The sequence below is a fragment of the Myotis nattereri genome (assembly GCF_964212035.1).
Source record: "Myotis nattereri genome assembly, chromosome: Y".
In the NCBI taxonomy this organism is placed as follows: Eukaryota; Metazoa; Chordata; class Mammalia; order Chiroptera; family Vespertilionidae; genus Myotis; species Myotis nattereri.
In genome coordinates this window covers 12,929,509-12,949,952 of record NC_138094.1, presented here as the reverse complement: position 1 = coordinate 12,949,952, position 20,444 = coordinate 12,929,509, and the positions used below count along the sequence as shown (strand labels likewise).

General features: G+C 42.4%; 1 protein-coding gene across 1 annotated transcript in view; it reads right to left on the bottom strand.

Annotated features, from left to right (window-relative positions):
• LOC308512339 (centriole and centriolar satellite protein OFD1-like) overlaps positions 1 to 20,444 on the bottom strand; it is a gene marked incomplete at both ends in the record, with an annotated part of 114,819 nt that overhangs the window by 78,020 nt on the left and 16,355 nt on the right. Inside the window, 4 exon segments of the mRNA XM_081082113.1 lie at positions 9,431 to 9,487; positions 10,134 to 10,247; positions 14,636 to 14,677; positions 18,679 to 18,777. Coding sequence (XP_080938239.1) covers positions 9,431 to 9,487; positions 10,134 to 10,247; positions 14,636 to 14,677; positions 18,679 to 18,777 — 312 coding nt within the window.

Here is a 20,444-nt window from a genome sequence, read left to right as displayed (position 1 = left end):
AACACCTGGAGAAGAGAGATCATGGTGAAAAAAGAACCAACCCACATATGAAAGAAAAACAGGCATCATCAGAAAAGGAAGTAAACGAAATGGGGGCAATGGAGGCAAGCACCCTGTCAAAGAAAGAAATCAGAGAAATGGCCATAAGGTGGATGAAAAGAATGGAAGACAAATTCAACAATATGTGTAGGAACCAAGAGGAAATGAAGAAAAACCAAGAAGAAATGAAAAATGACATCACTGCTATAAAGAACTCAATAGAAAGCATCAACAGTAGACTAGGAGAAGCAGAGGACCACATAAGCGAGCTAGAAGACAAGGTAGGAAAAAATACCCAAACAGAGCAGCTTCTAGAAAAAAAAATTAAAAAGCATGAGGACAGCCTAAGAGAACTCTGGGACAACACTAAACGAAACAACATCCAAATAACAGGGGTCCCAGAAGGAGAGGAAACTGAGCAAGGAATAGAAAACCTGTTTGAAAAAATAATAACGGAAAATTTCCCTGAGATAGGGAAGAAAAAACTCACACAAATCCAAGAAGCTCACAGAGTCCCAAACATAATGAACCCAAAACGACCGACACCAAGGCACATAATAATTAAATTGGCAAACACCAACGACAAAGCAAGAATATTAAAAGCAGCCAGAGAGAGACAGAAAGTTACCTACAAAGGATCCTCCATCAGACTAGAGACCGATTTCTCAACAGAAACACATCAGGCAAGAAGGGAATGGAATGAAATATACAAAGTCATGCAAAGGAAGGGTCTGAATCCAAGAATACTGTACCCAGCGAGGCTATCAATCAAAATTGAGGGTCAAATCAGGAGCTTCACAGACAAAAACGGTCTACGGGAGTTTATTACAACCGAGCCAGCAATGCAAGAAATGCTAAAGGGTCTGCTGTAAAAAGAAAAAATAGGAAACAAAGAAGGAACGCAACAGTAAAGATCAAAAATGGTGACTAACAAGTTTCTATCAATAATAACTTTAAATGTAAATGGATTAAATGCCCCAGTAAAAACGCATAGGGTAAATGAGTGGATAAGAAAACATGACCCATATATCCGCTGTCTACAGGAAACCCAACTCAGAAAAAAAGACGCACACAGACTGATGGTGAAGTAATGGAAAAAGGTTTTTTAGGCCAATGGAAGTGAAAAAAAAACCGGGGTAGCAATACTTATATCTAACAAATTAGATCTCAAAGTGAAGGACATAAAAAGAGATAAAGAAGGCCACTTCATAATACTAAACGGAGGAGTCCAACAAGAAGAAATAACTCTGGTAAATATATATGCACCCAATATAGGAACACCCAAATATGTAAGAAAACTTCTGGAGGAGATCAAGGGAGAGATTGACAGCAATACAATCATAGTAGGGGACCTTAACACCCCATTATCACCATTGGACAAATCCTCTAAACAAAAACTCAGCAAAGAAACATCAATCCTAAATGACTCACTAGATCAGATGGAATTAATTGACATCTTCAGAACATTTCACCCCAAAGCCACAGAATACACATTCTCCTCAACTGCACATTTGTCATCTTCAAAGATAGAGCATGTACTGGGTCACAGATAAAGTCTCTTCAAATTCAAGAAAATTGAAATCATATCCAGCATCTTCTCAGACCACAAACGCATAAAACTGGAAATCAACTACAACAAAAACAATCCAAGAAAATCAAACACATGGAGACTAAATAGCATGCTATTAAGCAACGACTGGGTTACCAGAGAGATCAAAGAAGAAATAAAAAACATCATGGCAACAAACAAAAATGAAAACACAACAATCCAAAACCTATGGGACACAGTGAAAGAACTCTTGAGAGGGAAGTTCACAGCTCTACAAGCCTACTGCAAGAAACAAGAAACAATGAGAATAAATGACCTAACTCTACAACGCAAAGAGTTAGAAAGAGAGCAACAAAAAAAGCCCACTCTAAGCAGAAGGAAGGAAATAACAAAGATCAGAGCGGAGATAAACAACACAGAGACCAAAAAAAACAATACAAAAGATCAACAAAAACAAGATCTGGTTCTTTGAAAGGATAAACAAGATTGATACACCTCTAGCCAGGCTCACCAAGAAACAAAGAGAGAGGACCCAAGTAAACAAAATCAGGAATGAAATAGGAGAAATAACAACAGACCCCATAGAAATACAAAGGATTGTTAGAAAATACTATGAACTCTACTCCAACACACTAGACAACCTGGAGGAAATGGACATATTCCTAGAAAAATACAACATTCCAAAACTTAATCAGGAAGAATCTAAAAATTTCAATGGGCCAATAACTATGGAGGAAATCGAAGCAGTAATCAAAAAGCTTCCAGCAAACAAAAGCCCGGGGCCAGACGGCTTCACAGGGGAGTTTTACCAAACATTGAAGGAAGAACTAAACCTATCCTCCTCAGACTATGTCAAAAGATCCAAGAGGAAGGAACACTTCCCAGCTCATTCTATGAAGCCAGCATCACCCTAACACCAAAACCAGATAAAGACAACACAATGAAAGAGAATTATAGGCCAATATCCCTCAAGAACATAGATGCCAAAATCCTCAACAAAATCCTAGCAAATCGGATCCAGCAGTACATCAAAAAGATCATACACCATGACTAAGTAGGATTTATCCCAGGGATGCAAGGATGGTACAATATCCGCAAATCAATAAATGTGATACATCACGTAAACAAATTGAGAGAAAAAAACCGTATAATCATATCAATTGATGCGGAAAAAGCATTTGACTAAATCCAACACTCTTTCTTGATAAAAACTCTCAGCAAGATAGGAATTGAGGGATCATACCTCAACATAATAAAAGCCATATATGACAAACCAATAGCCAACATCATAATCAATGGGCAAAAACTAAAATCATTCCCCTTAAAATCAGGAACAAGACAGGGATGCCCCCTCTCACCACTCCAGTTCAATACAGTACTGGAAGTACTAGCCATTGCGATCAGACAAGAAGAAATAAGAGGCATCCAGATTGGAAAAAAAGAAGTAAAACTGTCCTTATTTGCAGATGACATGATACTGTACATACAGAACCCAAAAGACTCCATCAAAAAATTATTAGACTTAATAAATGAATTCAGCAATGTAGCAGGATACAAAATTAATGCTAAGAAATCCATGGCATTTCTTTACACCAAAAGTGAACTTACCGAGAGTGAAACTACAAAAGCAATCCCATTTACCATTGAACCAAAAAAATTAAAATACCTAGGAATAAACTTAACTAAGGAGGTAAAAGACTTATATGCAAAAAACTACAGGACACTGAAAACAGAGGTAGAGGAAGACAGAAACAGATGGAAGAACACACCGTGTTCATGGATTGGTAGAATCAACATCATCAAAATGTCCATACTACCCAAAGGAATCTATAGATTCAATGCAATCCCCATTAAATTACCAATGGCATATTTCACAAATCTAGAACGAACGTTCCAAAAATTCATCTGGAATAAAAAAAAGATCCCGAATAGCTGCAGCAATCCCGATAAAGAAGAACAAAGTAGGTGGGATCTCAATACCAGATATCAAACTGTATTACAAAGCCACTGTTCTTAAAACAGCTTGGTACTGGCACAAGAACAGACATATAGGTCAATGGAATAGAATAGAGACCCCAGAAATCGACACAAACCACTATGCCCAATTAATATTCGACAAAGGAGGCAAGAGCATACAATGGAGTCAAGACAGTCTCTTCAATAAATGCTGTTGGGAAAATTAGACAGATACATGCAAAAAGATGAAACTAGACCACCAACTCACACCAGACACAAAATTAAACTCAAAATGGATAAAAACTTCAATGTAAGATGGGAAACCATAAAAATACTAGAGGAATCCACAGGCAGCGAAATTGCAAACATATGCCCAAGGAATTTCCTCTCTGATAATGCTCCTAGGGCAATGGAGACTAAAGAGGAAATAAACAAATGGGACTACATCAAAATAAAAAGCTTTTGCACAGCAACGGAAACCATCAACAAAACAACAAGAAGACCCACTGTATGGGAGAACATATTTGCCAATGATACCACCGACAGGGGTTTAATTTCCAACATTTACAGGGGTCTCATGTAACTTAACAAAAGGAAGATAAACAATCCAATAAAAAAATGGGCAACGGACCTAGATGAACACTTTTCGAAAGAGGACATACAGAAGGCCGAAAGACATATGAAAACATGCTCAAAGTCACTAATTATAGGAGAGATACAAATCAAAACGACAACGCGTTATCATCTCACAACTGTCAGAATGGCTATCATCAAAAAATCAACAAACAACAAGTGTTGGAGAGGATGTGGAGAAAAAGGAACCCTTCTGCACTGCTGGTGGGAATACAGACTGGTGCAGCCACTGTGGAGAACAGTATGTAGCCACCTCAAAAAACTAAAAATGGAACTCCCATTTGACCCAGTGATCCCACTAGTAGGAATATATCCCAAGAAACCAGAAACACCAATCAGAAAGGATATATGCACCCCTATGTTCATAGCAGCACAATTCACCATAGCTAAGATTTGGAAACAGCCTAAGAGCCCATCAGCAGATGAGTGGATTAGAAAACTGTGGTACATATACACAATGGAATACTATGCTGCGGTAAAAAAGAAGGAACTCTTGCCTTTTGCAACAGCATGGGTGGAACTGGAGAGCATTATGCTAAGTGAAATAAGTCAGTCAGAGAAAGATAAATACCACATGATCTCACTCATTTGTGGATTATAGAGAACAACATAGACTGATGAAAAGGGACAGATCCAAAGACTGAGAAACAGCAATCAGGCTATCAATCCCCAGAAGGAAAGTAGGGGAGGGCGGGGGTAAGGTGAAGAGATCAACCGAAGGACTTGTATACATGTATATAAGCCAAACCAATGGACATGGACAACAGGGGGATGGGAGCATGAGTGTGTGGGGAGGTTGGGGAGGCTGGGGATAATGGGGGGGAAGAGGACACATTTGTAATACCTTACCTAATAAAAAAAAAACAAAAAGATATACAGTGCAACAGTGCTCAACGAGACATTCTGAGTGTCAGATAATTGATTACAGCACCATATATTTGTTGGTTATACGTACTGTTTTTGAATTGTTTTGCAACAGGAGTCAGTGCAACAACACTGCAAAAAGTTAATAGGTAAGAAAACTATCAACCTTTTATAAAAAATGCCGTCATTTATGTTTATTTTTGCAGCCTTGTGATGGAGAATCAAAAAAATAAAAAAGCAAGATTGAATGATAAGGGAAGTGGAAGTAGCAGTAGCCGACCCTTAAAAAGACATATGCACTGAGATGTACGGGATTGTCAACAGAAACAACAATTCATTGTGCATAGTGTTTAATGAAACAGTAGTAAGCAGAACGTGGAATGTAAAGAGACATTTTGAAACTAATCATTGTCAGTTCTTGAAAAAAAGTATTGATGAGAGGAAGGAATGCATTTCTAGGCAGCTACACCTCTATAAAAGTCAATCAAATTCCATCATTAAATTTGTAAGATGCTCTACAAATTTAATATCAGCAAGTTACTATATTGCTCTCTCCATAGCTCAGCATGGAAAAAACCCTCAGTGACAGAGAATTTAGTAAGGAAACATTTCTAAGAGGTGCACCAGCTCTATTTCACGATATGAAAAAAAAAAAGATGATGTTATTAAAAGAATTTCTAAGTTACCACTCAGTAGAAATACTATCAAAGGCAGAATAGCTCTCATAGCCAGTTAGCCTGGAGGCCAAATCACCCCCGGTATTGCCGACAACAATCAAGGCTTAACTACAACAAGACTGCGCACAAAGACCACTAGGGGGTGCACCAAGAAAAGATAAAAAAATGCGGAGGCAAAGAAATAGGACGCAAATGTCAGAAATGGAAGATATAGAGCTCAAAACCACACTTTTAAGGTCTCTCAAGAACTGTCTACAAGCTGCTGATAAACTTAGTAAGGCCCTCGAAAAGACTGGTGAGACCGCCGATAAATGTAGTGAGATCCTCAAGAAATCTAATGAGACCCTCGATGTTGTGATAAAGAACCAACTAGAAATTAAGCATACACTGACTGAAATAAAGAATACTATACAGACACCCAACAGCAGACCAGAGGAGCGCAAGAATCAAGTCAAAGATTCGAAATGCGAAGAAGCAAAGAACACCCAACTGGAAAAGCAAAAAGAAAAAAGAATCCGAAAATACGAAGATAGTGTAAGGAGCCTCTGGGACAGCTTCAAGCGTACCAACATCAGAATTATAGGGGTGCCAGAAGATGAGAGAGAGCAAGATATTGAAAACCTATTTGAAGAAATAATGACAGAAAACTTCCCCCACCTGGTGAAAGAAATAGACTTACAGGTCCAGGAAGCGCAGAGAACCCCAAACAAAAGGAATCCAAAGGGGACCACACCAAGACACATCATAATTAAAATGCCAAGAGCAAAAGACAAAGAGAGAATCTTAAAAGCAGCAAGAGAAAGAAACTCAGTTACCTACAAGGGAATACCCATACGACTGTCAGCTCATTTCTCAACAGAAACTTTGCAGGCCAGAAGGGAGTGGCAAGAAATACTCAAAGTGATGAATACCAAGAACCTACAACCAAGATTACTTTATCCAGCAAAGCTATCATTCAGAACTGAAGGTCAGATAAAGAGCTTCACAGATAAGGAAAAGCTAAAGGAGTTCATCACCACCAAACCAGGATTATATGAAATGCTGAAAGGTATCCTTTAAGAAGAGGAAGAAGAAGAAAAAGGTAAAGATACAAATTATGAACAACAAACATGCATCTATCAACAAGTGAATCTAAGAATCAAGTGAATAAATAATCTGGTGATCATAATAGAATCAGGGACATAGAAAAAAAAATCATACACCTATGGGTGAGGACAGTAGGGGGTGGGGGTAAGGGCAGAGGGTGGGGTGGGAACTGGGTGGCAGGGAGCTATGGGGGGAAAATAGAGGAACAACTGTAATAATCTGAACAATAAAGATTTAATTTAAAAAAAAAGGTAGAATAACAAATCTTGACAAAAACGTACAAAGTCAATAAAAAAAAGACTTAAATAGATGTAAATATTTTTTGATTTCTCTTGATGAAACTACTGATGTCACATCATATGCTCGGTTGGCCATTATTGCTAGATATTCTGATGGTCTCACTATGAGAGAAGAGTTGATAAAGTTAGAATAAGTGCCAATGAGTACATCAGGAAACCAAATATGTAAAGTTGTTATAAAAACATTCAGTGTCCTAAACATTGATATCTCTAAAATTGTGTCAGTCACGACAGACGGGGCACCAAAGATGGTGGGAAAAAAGTGGGATTCCTGAAATTGTTTATGGAAGCTATTAGACATCCACTTGCACCTTTTCATTGCATTATCCATCAGGAGGTGTTGTGTGCCAAATCGGGATTCTCTGAATTGAATGATTTAATGTCAGTTGTAACAAAAATTGTGAATTTTATAGCTTCTCGACCCCTTCACAAGCGAGAATTTTCTGTACTTTTACAGGAAGTTGATTCAACCTACAGTGGACTACTGATGTTCAATCGTGTGAGATGGCTAAGTCGAGGAAAACTACTTGAGCGATTTGTGGAGTGCTTTGAAGAAATTATGGTATTTATTGAGAATAAGGATCTGGCAAACTTTCCTCAGATCAATGATCATAAGTGGGTCAGCAATTTGATGTTTTTTACAGATCTCTCTGTTCATATGAATGAACTGAACTTAAAATTACAAGGTTTTGGCAAAAATATTGACGTTATGTTTGGATACATCAAATCTTCTGAAAGTAAACTTAAAATTTTCAAGCGAGATATTGAAACTAAAACTCGTATTTTCCTCAGATGAAAAAGTATTTCGAGAAGGCTACTACAAGTGTAATGGAGTCTATACTTATGTACCAGAATATAGTAAACACGTTCTTTGAACAGTTCAGCGAAAGATTCAACCAATTTAGAAGCCTAGAACAGACCATTAAAATAATTAAGTATCTGGATGTAGTTTACAGTACTTTGGAATTGAATAATTTCCAATGGATGCAAATTGATGATTTAGAGATGCAACTTGCAGATTTTCAAGGTAGCATTTGGACTCGTGTTTGTCGACTTAAGGTCGAAACTTGAAAATCTGGAACGAAATCGTTTGAAACATGAAGAGTGCAACTATGAAGAAGAAATTTTGAGTGCTTGGAACAGAGTTCCTGACACTTTTAGCAATATAAAAAATCTAGCGATGGCTTTGCTAACAATTTTTTCATCAACATATTTTTGTGAGACTTTGTTCTCAGCATTAAATAATATTAAAATGAACAAAAGGAACCGGCTAACATGATGTTAGTGGCGCTTGCTTGGCTTTGAAGTGCACCAAGTATGAACCTGCAATCGAAGAATTAGCAGACAAACTTCAGCACCAAAAAAGTCACTAATTTCTAGTTTTCGTACCATTTGATTATCATTGTTTGTTTGTTTTTTAATTTTTTATTTATTTATTTATTTATTTATTTATTTATTTATTTATTTTATTTTAATTTATTGCTTAAAGTATTCCAAAGGGTATTACATATGTCTCCATTTTATTCCCCCGCCCTAGACAGTCCCCTAGCCTCCCCTATCCCCCAATGTCTTATGTCCACTGGTTATGCTTATATGCATGCATACAAGTCCTTTAGTTGATCTCTTACCCCCCTACCTCCTGCCCCCCAACCCTCCCCGGCCTTCCCGCTGCAGTTTGACAATCTGTTTGAGGCAGGCCTGCCTCTGTATCTATTATTGTTCAAAAGTTTATAATGGTCTCTATTATCCATGAATGAGTGAGATCATGTGGTATTTTTCCTTCATTGACTGGCTTATTTCACTTAGCATAATGCTCTCCAGTTCCATCCATGACGTTGCAAATGGTAATGATTATCATTGTTTTTATTATTATTTTTTCTTAAATGTACATTGTTTTTCTGTTTTTGTTCATTTTATACATATTTTTGGTTGATTTTTCTTTGTTAAATGGCATTTAAATATATAAAATAAATATCAAAAGTATAAATCTTTTTTTATTATGGTTGCAAATATCAAAAAAATATATGAATATTTCTATATGTGACATGGCACCAGAGTTAAGTTAGGGTTTTTCAAAATTTTTGACACGCCAAGCTCAAAACGTTCACCATCACTGCTCTAGGTCCTCAAGTGTTCCAGCAAATGTCTCATCTCACCCCTGGACTTTTAGCAAATCTACAAGCAGCTGCAGGAAGGAGCCATCCAGTAAATGATTTTAAAATATTGCCTTCTGGTGCTTTTGATTTCTCTCAAGGAACATCTTTTCCCAAGAAGGCTTCCGATCTTGCTTGACAAGCTCTCCAACATCATTCCCAAACCACTAACTCCTCAGACTTTCCTTTCTCTTCCATTTTAATTTGTACTACTTCAGTATTTTTAAAATGCTTCAACTGCAAATTAACTACAAATCATTGTAAATAATAATACTAAACAATTAGTAACAAATTCTCCATGTTTAAGTTCAATATTCATTAATTATACAGGGTATCCCCCCCAAAATGTATACACACTCTAACAGCCGATAGCTCAATTGTGAAAATGATGTTTAATATACACTGCCTTTATAATTATTCAAGGTGTGTTTATATATTTTTGGGACACCCTATATTTATAGTTTAATTCATCTTTGGTCTCATTAACTGTTCCTGTAAAACTCATTCAAAAGGCAAAAAGAAACAACAGCAAGTGGAAAGAAAAATAATAACATGCACAAGAGTACATATCATATTAACTATATAATAAAAGCCATATATTCAAATTGTCCCCTTCACCGGGAGTTCAAGCAGGGGCGGGGCTGGCCAACCACCTGCAGCCTGTCCCCTGAGACCAGCCCCACCTGGCAGCAGGTGGCCAGGGAAAGGGAGGCCCCACCAGCAGGTAGCTACTAGGGAACCTACACATGCCCTGGGCCTCTAGTTTATTAAAGATTCTAGATATTTTCCTATATACCTAAGATTAAGAATGAAAAGATAAGCAAAAATATCACTTTTGTTAACAGCAACAAGATAAACTTACCCTTTCATGCATTTCTGCCTGAAGCTGCTGTTCTAGTTCTCTCTTATATTCATTTAACTTTATTTCTAAAGTTCCTAATGTTGGACGCTGAGGGTAAGCACCTGAAAACTGATCATCAATATGTTGAAGCTTCTCAGCTATTAAAAAAACACAAACAGGGCAGAGGACTCAGGGTAGGTGAGCAAGAAGTCTGTTCAAAAGCAAAGAGTACAGGGATACGGACAGGGGGCATCTGCAATTTACTCTGAACCAATTCAAAAAATTGAGATAGATTACTGGATGAACAGAAAGTGATCAAGCAAACATAATACAAACTTACTGGTGAACTGTAAAACTTTCAACTTTTTTGAATGCTGGAAAATTTCCATCATAAAAGTCAGGGGAAAAGAAAGCAAAAGGTAGGTCAGAAAACAATGGCATCTTTTTCCAGTCTCCAAGTGCCAAAGAGTTCTTTTATGGTCTTTGGTGAAAGCTGAGTCACATGTTCAAAACACTGATCTTAAAATGAATCAGAGATTCTTAGTTTTAAGTCTTCCATTTTACAGAGGACACAGGTGCCCACACAGTGTAGGTGACTCCCAGAGGGCTTAGCAACTACACAACGGCATAACTGGGACAAAAGCCAGGTCTGCTATTCCTCTCATTCCAGTGCTCTCTGCAGCAGACCCGAAGCCCTCAAACCAAATGTGGATTAGAATCAAACATTAACAGAGTGCAAAACCCACACGAGAGTGCAATCTCAATCATGTAAACACCAGTGCCCACTAAAAAGTATGCACAGGAAAAAAAGACTGGCAGAATCAGATTAAGATATTTGAATTTATTGTCTAACAAGTTATTGCTTTTAATGAGTAAGGAGGAGCCAGGATTAATCACAGCATTTTAGCCACCTGTTTCCCTTCTGAGCATACGCCTAAAGGCAGGATGGTACTGTATGTAGAAAGGCTGTCCCATGGAAAAGGATCTGGATCATGGACCAGAAAACTTGGACTCCAGTATCACTTTTCCTTCATCTGGTGACCTTGGTTTCCTCAACTATAACATGAAGTGACGGGCCACTGACTTCTCTAGTTTTCCGCAATGCAAATAGTCTAGGATCTTCTCACGTTAATGGCTATACGATAAAGTTAGATGAGTCACAGGGAAGAGCCTGCCAGTTGAGGGGTTGACCCAACAAACAAGAACATGGGCCTTTGCATCCACCTGGTGATCACAGAGGGAGGGGCAGCACTGAAGGTAGGACTGTGCTGACACAATGGGAAATGAGCACTCCACCTGCACACAGTTTAGGAACACACACAACATAGGAAAGCAGATCTTTTTCTTCATTCAAAAAGAAAATAGAAACCTGGAATCAGGAAAAAAGCCTGAAATTACCAAGAGAGTCTTTGCTAGGCAAAATTGCACTTGTCTGAGGGTCCATGTCACAAGTCTCTTTAGCCTGATGATATTCTGCCATTTCTTTTAAAAACTCCACGAGAAAACCTAAAAAACACAATGTACATAGTTTTGTCTCACAACTTTCATTCAACCATTACTCAGTCACTTTATAAATTTTGGACTTATAACATTATCCTGTTGTACGTTATATATCTCTTAAGAATAATTTCTGAAGGAAGTCCTTCCCAAGCATGATACAAAAATCTAGAAGTGATAAAGAGAAATATTTAATAACATAAAAATTAAGAACTTATATATGGCATGAAATAAAGTCAAAAGACAAATGACACACTGGAAGAAAATATTTGCTATAATGAGGAGAAAGCACACTAACTTTCATAATATTAAAGAGATCTAATAAATCAGTAAGACAATTTAATGTCGATAAACAAAATCCTAAGAAAATGCAAGTTAATACTAAAACAAAGGGGTCCTATTTTCCCAATAAGACTGCTAAGATTAAAACTCTGATCATACGTGAAGTGCTGGCAAGAAAGCGGGGAAGTCGGCAGGTTCAATCACTCAGGAGGGAAATTTGTTAGTGTTTGTGTATTCAAAAAGACATGTGTTCTTTAACCTAGTCTTTTCACCTCTAGTAATTCACACAGCTACACTTCCACAGGGAAACAAAGAGTGTACACTGCACACCGCTTCTAATGGCAAAACCCAAACAATAAAACAACAAAATCTCAATCAACAGGTGCTTAATTAACTATGCTCTTCATGATTAATTCATTTAAATATATAATACTAGAGGCCCGGTGCACAAAATTCATGCACGGGGTAGGGGGAAAGAGTGGGGTAAGGGAGTGGTGAGGGAGGATCCCTCAGCCTGGCCTGCACCCTCTCCAAATCAGGACCCCTCGGGGAATGTCCAACTGCCAGGAATGGGTCTAAACCGGCAGTCCAATATCCATCTCCCAATCTGGAACCGCTGGCTCCTATCCGCTCACCTGCCTGCCTGATTGCCCCAACTGCTCTCCCCTGCTGGCCTGATTGCCCCTAATTGCCTCTGCCTCGGCCCTCACCAACATGGCTTTGTCCAGAAGGATGTCTGGAAGACATCCAGTCTGATTAGCGTATTACCCTTATATTAGTAGTAGAGGCCCGGTGCACAAAAATTTGTGCACTCGGGGGGGGTGGGGGGGAAGAGGGGATGCCTCAGCCCGGCCTGTGCCCTCTCGCAGTCTGGGACCCCTCGGGAAATAACAACCTGCTGGATTAGGCCTGCTCCCGGGTGGCAGAGGGCAGGCCCAATCCCTAGGTGCAGTCCCTGGTCCGGCTCAGAGCAGGGCCGATTGGGGGGTTGGGGCACCACCCCACATCACACTCAAGGCAGGTCTGATGGGGAAGTTGCGGCACCACCCCCTGTCACGCACAGAGCCGGGACAATCAGGGGGTTTGGGCGCTGCCCCCTGTCACGCACAGAGCAGGGCCCTAATCTGTGTGTGACAGGGTAGAGCCATAACCTCCCCATTGGCCCTGCCCTGAGTGTGACAGTGGCAGCGCCCCAACCCCCACATGGGCCCTGCTCTGCGTGTGACGGGGTGGAGCCGCAACCTCTCCATCAGCCCTGCCCTGAGTGTGACAGGGGGCAGCACCCCAACCCCCCAATCGGCCCTACCCTGAGCGTTACTGAGGGTGGCATCACAACCCCCTGATCGGCCCTGCTCTGTGTATGATGGGGGGAGCTCCCCAACCCCCCGATCGGCCCTGCTCTGTGCATGACAGGGGGGAGCTCCCTAACCCCCTGATGGGCCCTGCTCTGTGTGTTGACAGGGTACGGAGCCCCAACCCCCCTGATGGGCCCTGCTCTGAGCGTGACAGGGGGCAGCGCCCCAACACCCCAATCGGCCCTACCCTGAGCGTGACTGGAGGTGGCATCACAACCTTCTGATCTGCCCTGCTCTGTGCATGACAGGGGGCGGCGCCCCAACTCCCCTGTCTGCCCTGCTCTGAGCCCGACCAGGAGCTGCGGTGCAGGCATCTAGGGATTGGGCCTGCCCTCTGCCACCCGGGAGTGGGCCTAAGCCAGCAGGTCGTAATCTCCCGAGGGGTCCCAGACTGTGAGAGGACACAAGTGGGGCTGAGGGGCACCCCCACCCCCGCCAGTGCACAAATTTTTGTGCATCCGGCCTCTAGTAACTATGTAATTGACTATTGCTCAGGCAAACTTAAATACAGCATATTTAAGTTTCAAGTTTTTCAAATACTAACACTGTTCAAGATTTCTTAAAACTTCTGAATAAGAAACTTTTGGACAACTACAGCTAATAGAAAGAGAATTAAAACATAGGGACAACATAAAGAGTGCACCCTAATGTTAATTATGGATTTTAGGTGAAAATGATGCCACCATGTAGGCTCATTGACTGTATAAATGTTGATCATGGGGAAGGCTGTGCATGACGGAGGAGGAGACATACAGAAACTCTCCGTTCTGTTCAATTTTGCTATGAAGCTGCTCTAAAATATTAAGTCAATTTAAAAAATATATGGAAAGTTTGCTATATCTGCCTTTAAGATAAAATGTAACTAATATGTTCAAAGGCAATGGTGTAGGAATATAGTTAAAATAATTAAGAAGTGGTAAACATATGTTTTAATACTTGAGGATTAAAACAGGTTTCAAAAAAAATTAATGTATTCTTTATTTCTCTTATCTAAAGAGCACATTTTAGAGATCTAGATTTACTGCCCTGTGTTGCCATCTTGAAATCCTGTGACCTTAAGCAAATTACCCACTTCTGCAGACTCTGGTTTCTCATGTGGGACACAGGTATACCTGCCTATTAAGAGGGCGCTCCTGCCTTGGCTGGCTTGGCTCAGTGAATAGAGCGTTGGCCTGGGGACTGACGGGTCCGGGTTCGATTCCAGTCAAGGGCACAAGCCCAAGTTGTGGGCTCAATCCACAGTGGGGGGGCATTCGGGAAGCAGCCAATCAATGATTCTCTCTCATCATTGATATTTCTCTCTCTCTCTCCCTCTCCCTTCCTCTCTGAAATCAATAAAAATATGTTTTAAAAAGAAGAGGGCACTCCCTTCCACTGAAATGGTGGAGGACTTCCACTCAATACAGGGTGCATCAATTCGTGAATGACCTGCTTTCTCAGTTGTGTCTAGCTCAATGACAAAAAAGAAAAAAAAAACAACAAATGGGAACAAACTTTCAGGTTTGCTGCACTAGGAATACACAGATTTGCCACACAAATTAGAATCGTTTTATTAGAATCGTTTTATTTAGGCCTGCTCCCCAGTGGCAGAGGGCAGGCCCAATCCCTAGGTGCAGTCCCTGGTCCGGCTCAGAGCAGGGCTGATTTGGGAGTTGGGGCGCCGCCCCCTGTCATGCACAAAGCAGGGTGGATTGGGAGGTTGTGATGCCACCCTCAGTCACGCTCAGGGTAGGGCCGATTGGGGGGTTGGGGCACCGTCCCCCGTCACACTCAAGGCAGGTCTGATGGGGGAGTTGTTTTAGATCCATGGCCAAAAGTTAGTACTACTCTGCTGCACACATTGTCTTACTCTATGAGATAAGCAGCCCATGGATTCTGGCCAGAGAAGCTGTTTTCACCTACTTCCAAGTGAATTGCTGCTTAGTCAGAACACATGAAGACTCTAACTATCTTCCCTATGAGTCCATTTCAGCAGTCTTTGATTCAGATAGCATGTATAAGAGAAAATTCTGTTGCTTCCTCAACTCTCTGTGGATTGATGAAGAATATGAAAATAATATTGGAAGAAATATTGGGTGCTGGTTTCGATTCTGGTCAAGGGCACATGTCCAGGTTGCAGGACTCCACCTCCAGTTGAGGGTGTGCAGGAGGCAGCTGATCAATGATTCTCTCTCATCATTCATTTTTCTATCTCTCTCTCCCTCTCCCTTCCTCTCTGAAATCAATAAAAATATATTTTTAAAAATGCACTTCCATATATATTATTTACATCTCAAGACACTGTGAAATACAGTAATTTTCCCACATTTTACAAATATGAAAACTTAGGTTCAAAGTGGGTAATTTTCTTCAAGGTTATAATGTGTTAGTTTTCCTTTGAGTTTTAAGAAAACCTCTAAATTAACTGAACTACTGAATATTGTCCTAATCTACTTTGCATATAATCTGGAAACATATTAATTGAGCAGAGCTCAAGACTATGTTGCCTATATCCACGCAACGTATTCATATCAATACTATACAAGCAGGAAACAAACAGAGTTGCTATACCTCTATCTTCTATCCTACACCTGAAAAGAACAAGAGTATATAACTACAAGTTCAGAACAGTACTTATACATCAAAAATCCTATAGTACAAAAGACATTTATACTGAGAAGAATACACATGCTCTGCCAAAGAGCCTTAAAAAAATGCTTTGCCCTAACCCAGTGGTCAGCAAACTCATTAGTCAACAGAGCCAAATATCAACAGTACAACGATTGAAGTTTCTTTTGAGAGCCAAACTTTTTAAACTTAAACTATATAGGTAGGTACATTGTTAGTAACGTAACTAGGGGCCCGGTGCACGAAATTCGTGCTCTGGGTGTGTGTGTGGGGGGAGAGTGTCCCTCAGCCCAGCCAGCTCCCTCTCACATACTGGGAGCCCTCAGGCGTTGACCCCCATCACCCTCCAATCGCCTGATCGGCCCCTTGCCCAGGCCTGACGCCTCTGCCAGAGGAGTCAGGCTTGGACAGGGGACCCCTATTGCCCCCCGATAACTGGCTCTGGCCCCCGCCCAGGCCTGAGGCCTCTGGCCCAGGAATCATGCCTGGACAGGGGACCCCCACCTCCCTCTGATCGCTTGCTCCAACCCCCGCCCAGGCCTGACGCCTCAGCCAGAGGAGTTGACCCTCATCACCCTCCGATCACAAATCACCGGATCGGCCCCTTGACCAGGCCTGAGGCCTCCGGCAGAGGTGTCAGGCCTCGGAAGGGGAACCCCAGCTCCCCACGGTTGCAGGCTCCGCCCCTGCCCAGGCCTAATGCCTCTGGCCTAGGTGTCCGTCCCGGGCAGCGGGGACCTGCAGTGGCAGCGGGGGGCGCCACGATCGTGGGCTTCGCTTTAGGCCCAGGCAAGGGACCCCTAGCTCCCGGGACTACCAGCTTTTACCATGCCCAGCTCCCATCGCTGGCTCCACCCCTACTTCCTGCTATCACTGGCCAGGGCGGCAAAGGCGCCTGATTCTCCGATCATGGCTGGGAGGCAGGGCAAAGGCGGCCCCAGGGCCGCCTTTGCCCTGCCTCCCAGCTATTAGCTCCCCCCTGGGTTTCCGATCACTGTCAGTGGCAGGGGGCTTCTTCCTGCTTTCCCTTTCGCCTCCCTGCATTGTGCCTACATATGCAAGTTAGCCGCCATCTTGTTGACAGTTAATTTGCATATGGCCCTGATTAGCCAATAAAAATGGTATCGCCGTATGCCAATTACCATTGTTCTCTTTTATTAGTGTAGATTAGGATACTCCTAAGGCTTAGGAAGAGCCACACTCAAGGGGCCAAAGAGCCGCATGTGGCTCGCGAGCCACAGTTTGGCGACCACGGCCCTAACCGGTTTGGCTCAGTGGATAGAGCATCAGCCTGAGAACTGAAAGGTCCCAGGTTCGATTCTGGTCAAGGGCATGTACCTGGGTAGGGGGTGTGCAGAAGGCAGCTGGTCGATGTTTCTCTCTTATCGATGTTTCTGACTCTCTACCCTTCTTCCTTCCTCTCTTTAAAAAATCAATAAAATGTATTTTTTAAAAAATGCTTATGGCCTTTTATTTTCCAGGACTAAAGGCCTGATGCAAGAAATTAGTGCATAGGTAGGGTCCCTAGGCCTGGCTGGCAATCACGGCTGATCAGGTTCCCTGCTTTCCTGCTCCCTCATGCACCACCACCACGCGGTTCCCCTCTCCCCTGTTCCTGCTTCCCCCTTTCCTTGCTCCCTCAGTACCCCGCCAACACCAGCTCGCTGCCTGCAATTTTCTGTGCGACCCCCCGATGGTCAGCCCACATCATAGTGAGCAATCGAATTCCCGGTCTCCCGGGCTAACCTCCAAGGAAACACTTTGCATATTAGCCTTTTCTATATAGATAAAGTCATACAAGAATGTAAGAATGCCACGTAACCTAGGCAAAAATGAGAAAGGCAACTGAAGGATGCACAGACCTGGTTATAACCTATTCAGCATTTATATTTCAGATATACTTCTGAAATATATGTAGTAATGAAAACACATTTAAACCAATTCTATTCCTGATGTTACTTTACATGTAAAGTGTATTAGTAAATTATTCTCTGCCAAGATTAAACATTCACCAGGGACTGCTACATAAATTACACATACATCCAATCATGGGACACTTAAATGGAGGGTTTCAAGGAACTTTTCGGGTCACAGGAAAATGCTCACTATACAACAGTGAACTAAGAATACACACACACACCACTGTGCCAATAATAGCTGAATCAGAAAAGACTCTCTTCCTCTATGTTTTTATGGGTTTTTCAGATAGGTATAAAGTGTTCTGTTTTGTTTTTTAAGTTACGAAAACAATGGGGGGAGAAGGAAAAACTCAGTATTTCCCCTGATAAGTGTAAAATACACGTCTAACTGTATATAGTAATGAAAACACATTTGAGGTAACCCTACTCCTTGCTGTTAATTCATACTAATACGTATGTGCTGCCCAAGTGAAACCTTCAGAGCTTTCATTATATTTTAAAGAAAAAAGCTGTCATTCTCCAGACTATTGTACTGTAAGCAGCACACAATGCTTATTATATTGTCTCAATATCCTTCATCCAAACATGACTATTACAAAACCACGTATTAATTCAAGAACCTACAAACCAGTTTCACAAAACTTGCCTTGTTGCTAAAATGTTTTCATTTTATACAGCTACTCGCTCCTACCTGAATGTCAGTCAATAAATCTATTTGAATATGAAGACCGGGCAAACTCTCAACCGTTTGAGAATGCTTTCCAGGATAACGAGTTCTACAAAACATAAAAGCGTCACTCCCCAATACCACCTGCATATCATATTATTTTTAAAACCAAGACCCAGTGGGTTTAAATGCGGACTCCCTGTCACCGCTTCCACTTGTAAAAGTTACAGAACAGATATGCCTCAAGCCGACACCTTGAGGGAGTCCAGGATACCTCGGCGCTTGAAGGTCTGGGTCAGCTTTGTGCGTAGTTCGTCTTGACTCAACACGTCATATTTGGGGGGCACGGTGAGCTGGAAGAGAAGATGCCAACGGTTACCAGGCAGGCAGCGGGCACGGGAATTTCTGAAGACGGAACAGTGGCTGACCTGCGGGAAAGCGGGAAAGCACGAAAGCCCAGCGGGGACGGCGCTTGCACAACAAGCAAGAAGGTTCGCCTCCTCACCCGCGCACCGGGTTGGTGCTTTAACGGAAACAAACAAGATGCTACATCTCCTCACGTGTGCTCCCGGTACTTTTTCCTCACCTGTCCTCAGAGCCCAACCGCGGGCCGGGAATCAAGAGGAACGGGTATACCTCAAGGCTCTCCCGCCCACTCGAACTAGGAAATGGCGGATAAACACATTTCCTCCCCTCGGCTTGCCAAGGTGAGCGGGTTGTGTACCGGGCGCGACTCTCACCAGCGGCTGGAGAGTAGAGATACGGAGCGAGGCTGTGAAACCCGCGGCCCTGGAAGTGGAGGCACCTCGCGGCGGGTGGGGGCCTCACAGCCGATCCCGCCCTCTCCCCGAGACCCAGCCAGCCCAGCACGGGAATCCAGGAATCCGGGAATCCGGGAACCCAGAGCTTTACAGCCAAGTCAATGCCAACAACCGCCGGAAGCTCCGCCCACTTCTCGCGAGAGCTTGGCCTCTGAGTCCCGCGAGGACCCCTGGGCTAGAGCTGGGATTGGAGGAGAAGCCATGTGCTCTGCACCACATCCGGGGCCTGCGGGATCTGGGTGTTAACCCTGTGTCTTCATCCTGTTGGGCCTAGGGCGCTGGACCCAACCTGGCTATCCCCTGGCCAGCTGGTCCCATCACAGCCCAGGCATTGCACCCAGCGAGCTCCGCCAGCTCGGGCTTTGCTTATTTTGCCTTTCATTAAGTCACGCAGTAACCGCGGCACTGTTGCCTTTTGGGACCCGAAAACCCTTTGTAGGGGGCTCCATCTTGTGCACCGCCGGGTGATTAGCAGCATCCCTGGCCTCTCTGCCCACTAAATGCAGCGCCTCTTACCAGTTCTGACCTTACTGAATGTCTCAGACATTGCCTGATGTTCTTGGAGAGGCAAAAGTCACTGGTTGAAAATCAGTGAGCTAAACTTTAAGTATCTACCTTTTTATCGTTTTTTGGTTTTTGGTTTTCTTTGTACCTCTCCCAAGGAGTAAGGACATATTTTCCATTGATTTTAGAAACTGGAAGGAAGGGGGGGTGGCAGGGGGGGGGAGTCAGAAAAACACCAATGTGAAAGAGACATCTATAGGTTGCCTCCTGCAGCACCCCCATTCCACTCCACTGTGGGCTTGGACTTGCAACCCAGGTATGTGCCCTTGGCCAGGAATCCAATAGGTGACTCTGCTGCTCAGGTTGATGCTCTAACCACCGAGCAACACAGGCCATGGCAAGTACCCACTCTTGTGCATACCGAGGAAGATAAAGGTAAGCTGGCTTACCAAGATGCTGTGGGTGAAAGGGGCCACATGGTAACCTGACAAGCTCAGGGAAGGCCTGTATGATGGTCTTGCAAACTCAAAGACCTGAAGTAACCACAAAGGACGATCTGAAATTAAACTTTAACCAAAAGCAGTAATAGTGGGTAGTTACATTCTAGGACAGTATCTTCACTGAGCCTATCTGTCTTTTTGCATCTATAATAACACTAGAGGCCTGGTGCATGAATTTGTGCACATTGAAAGGAA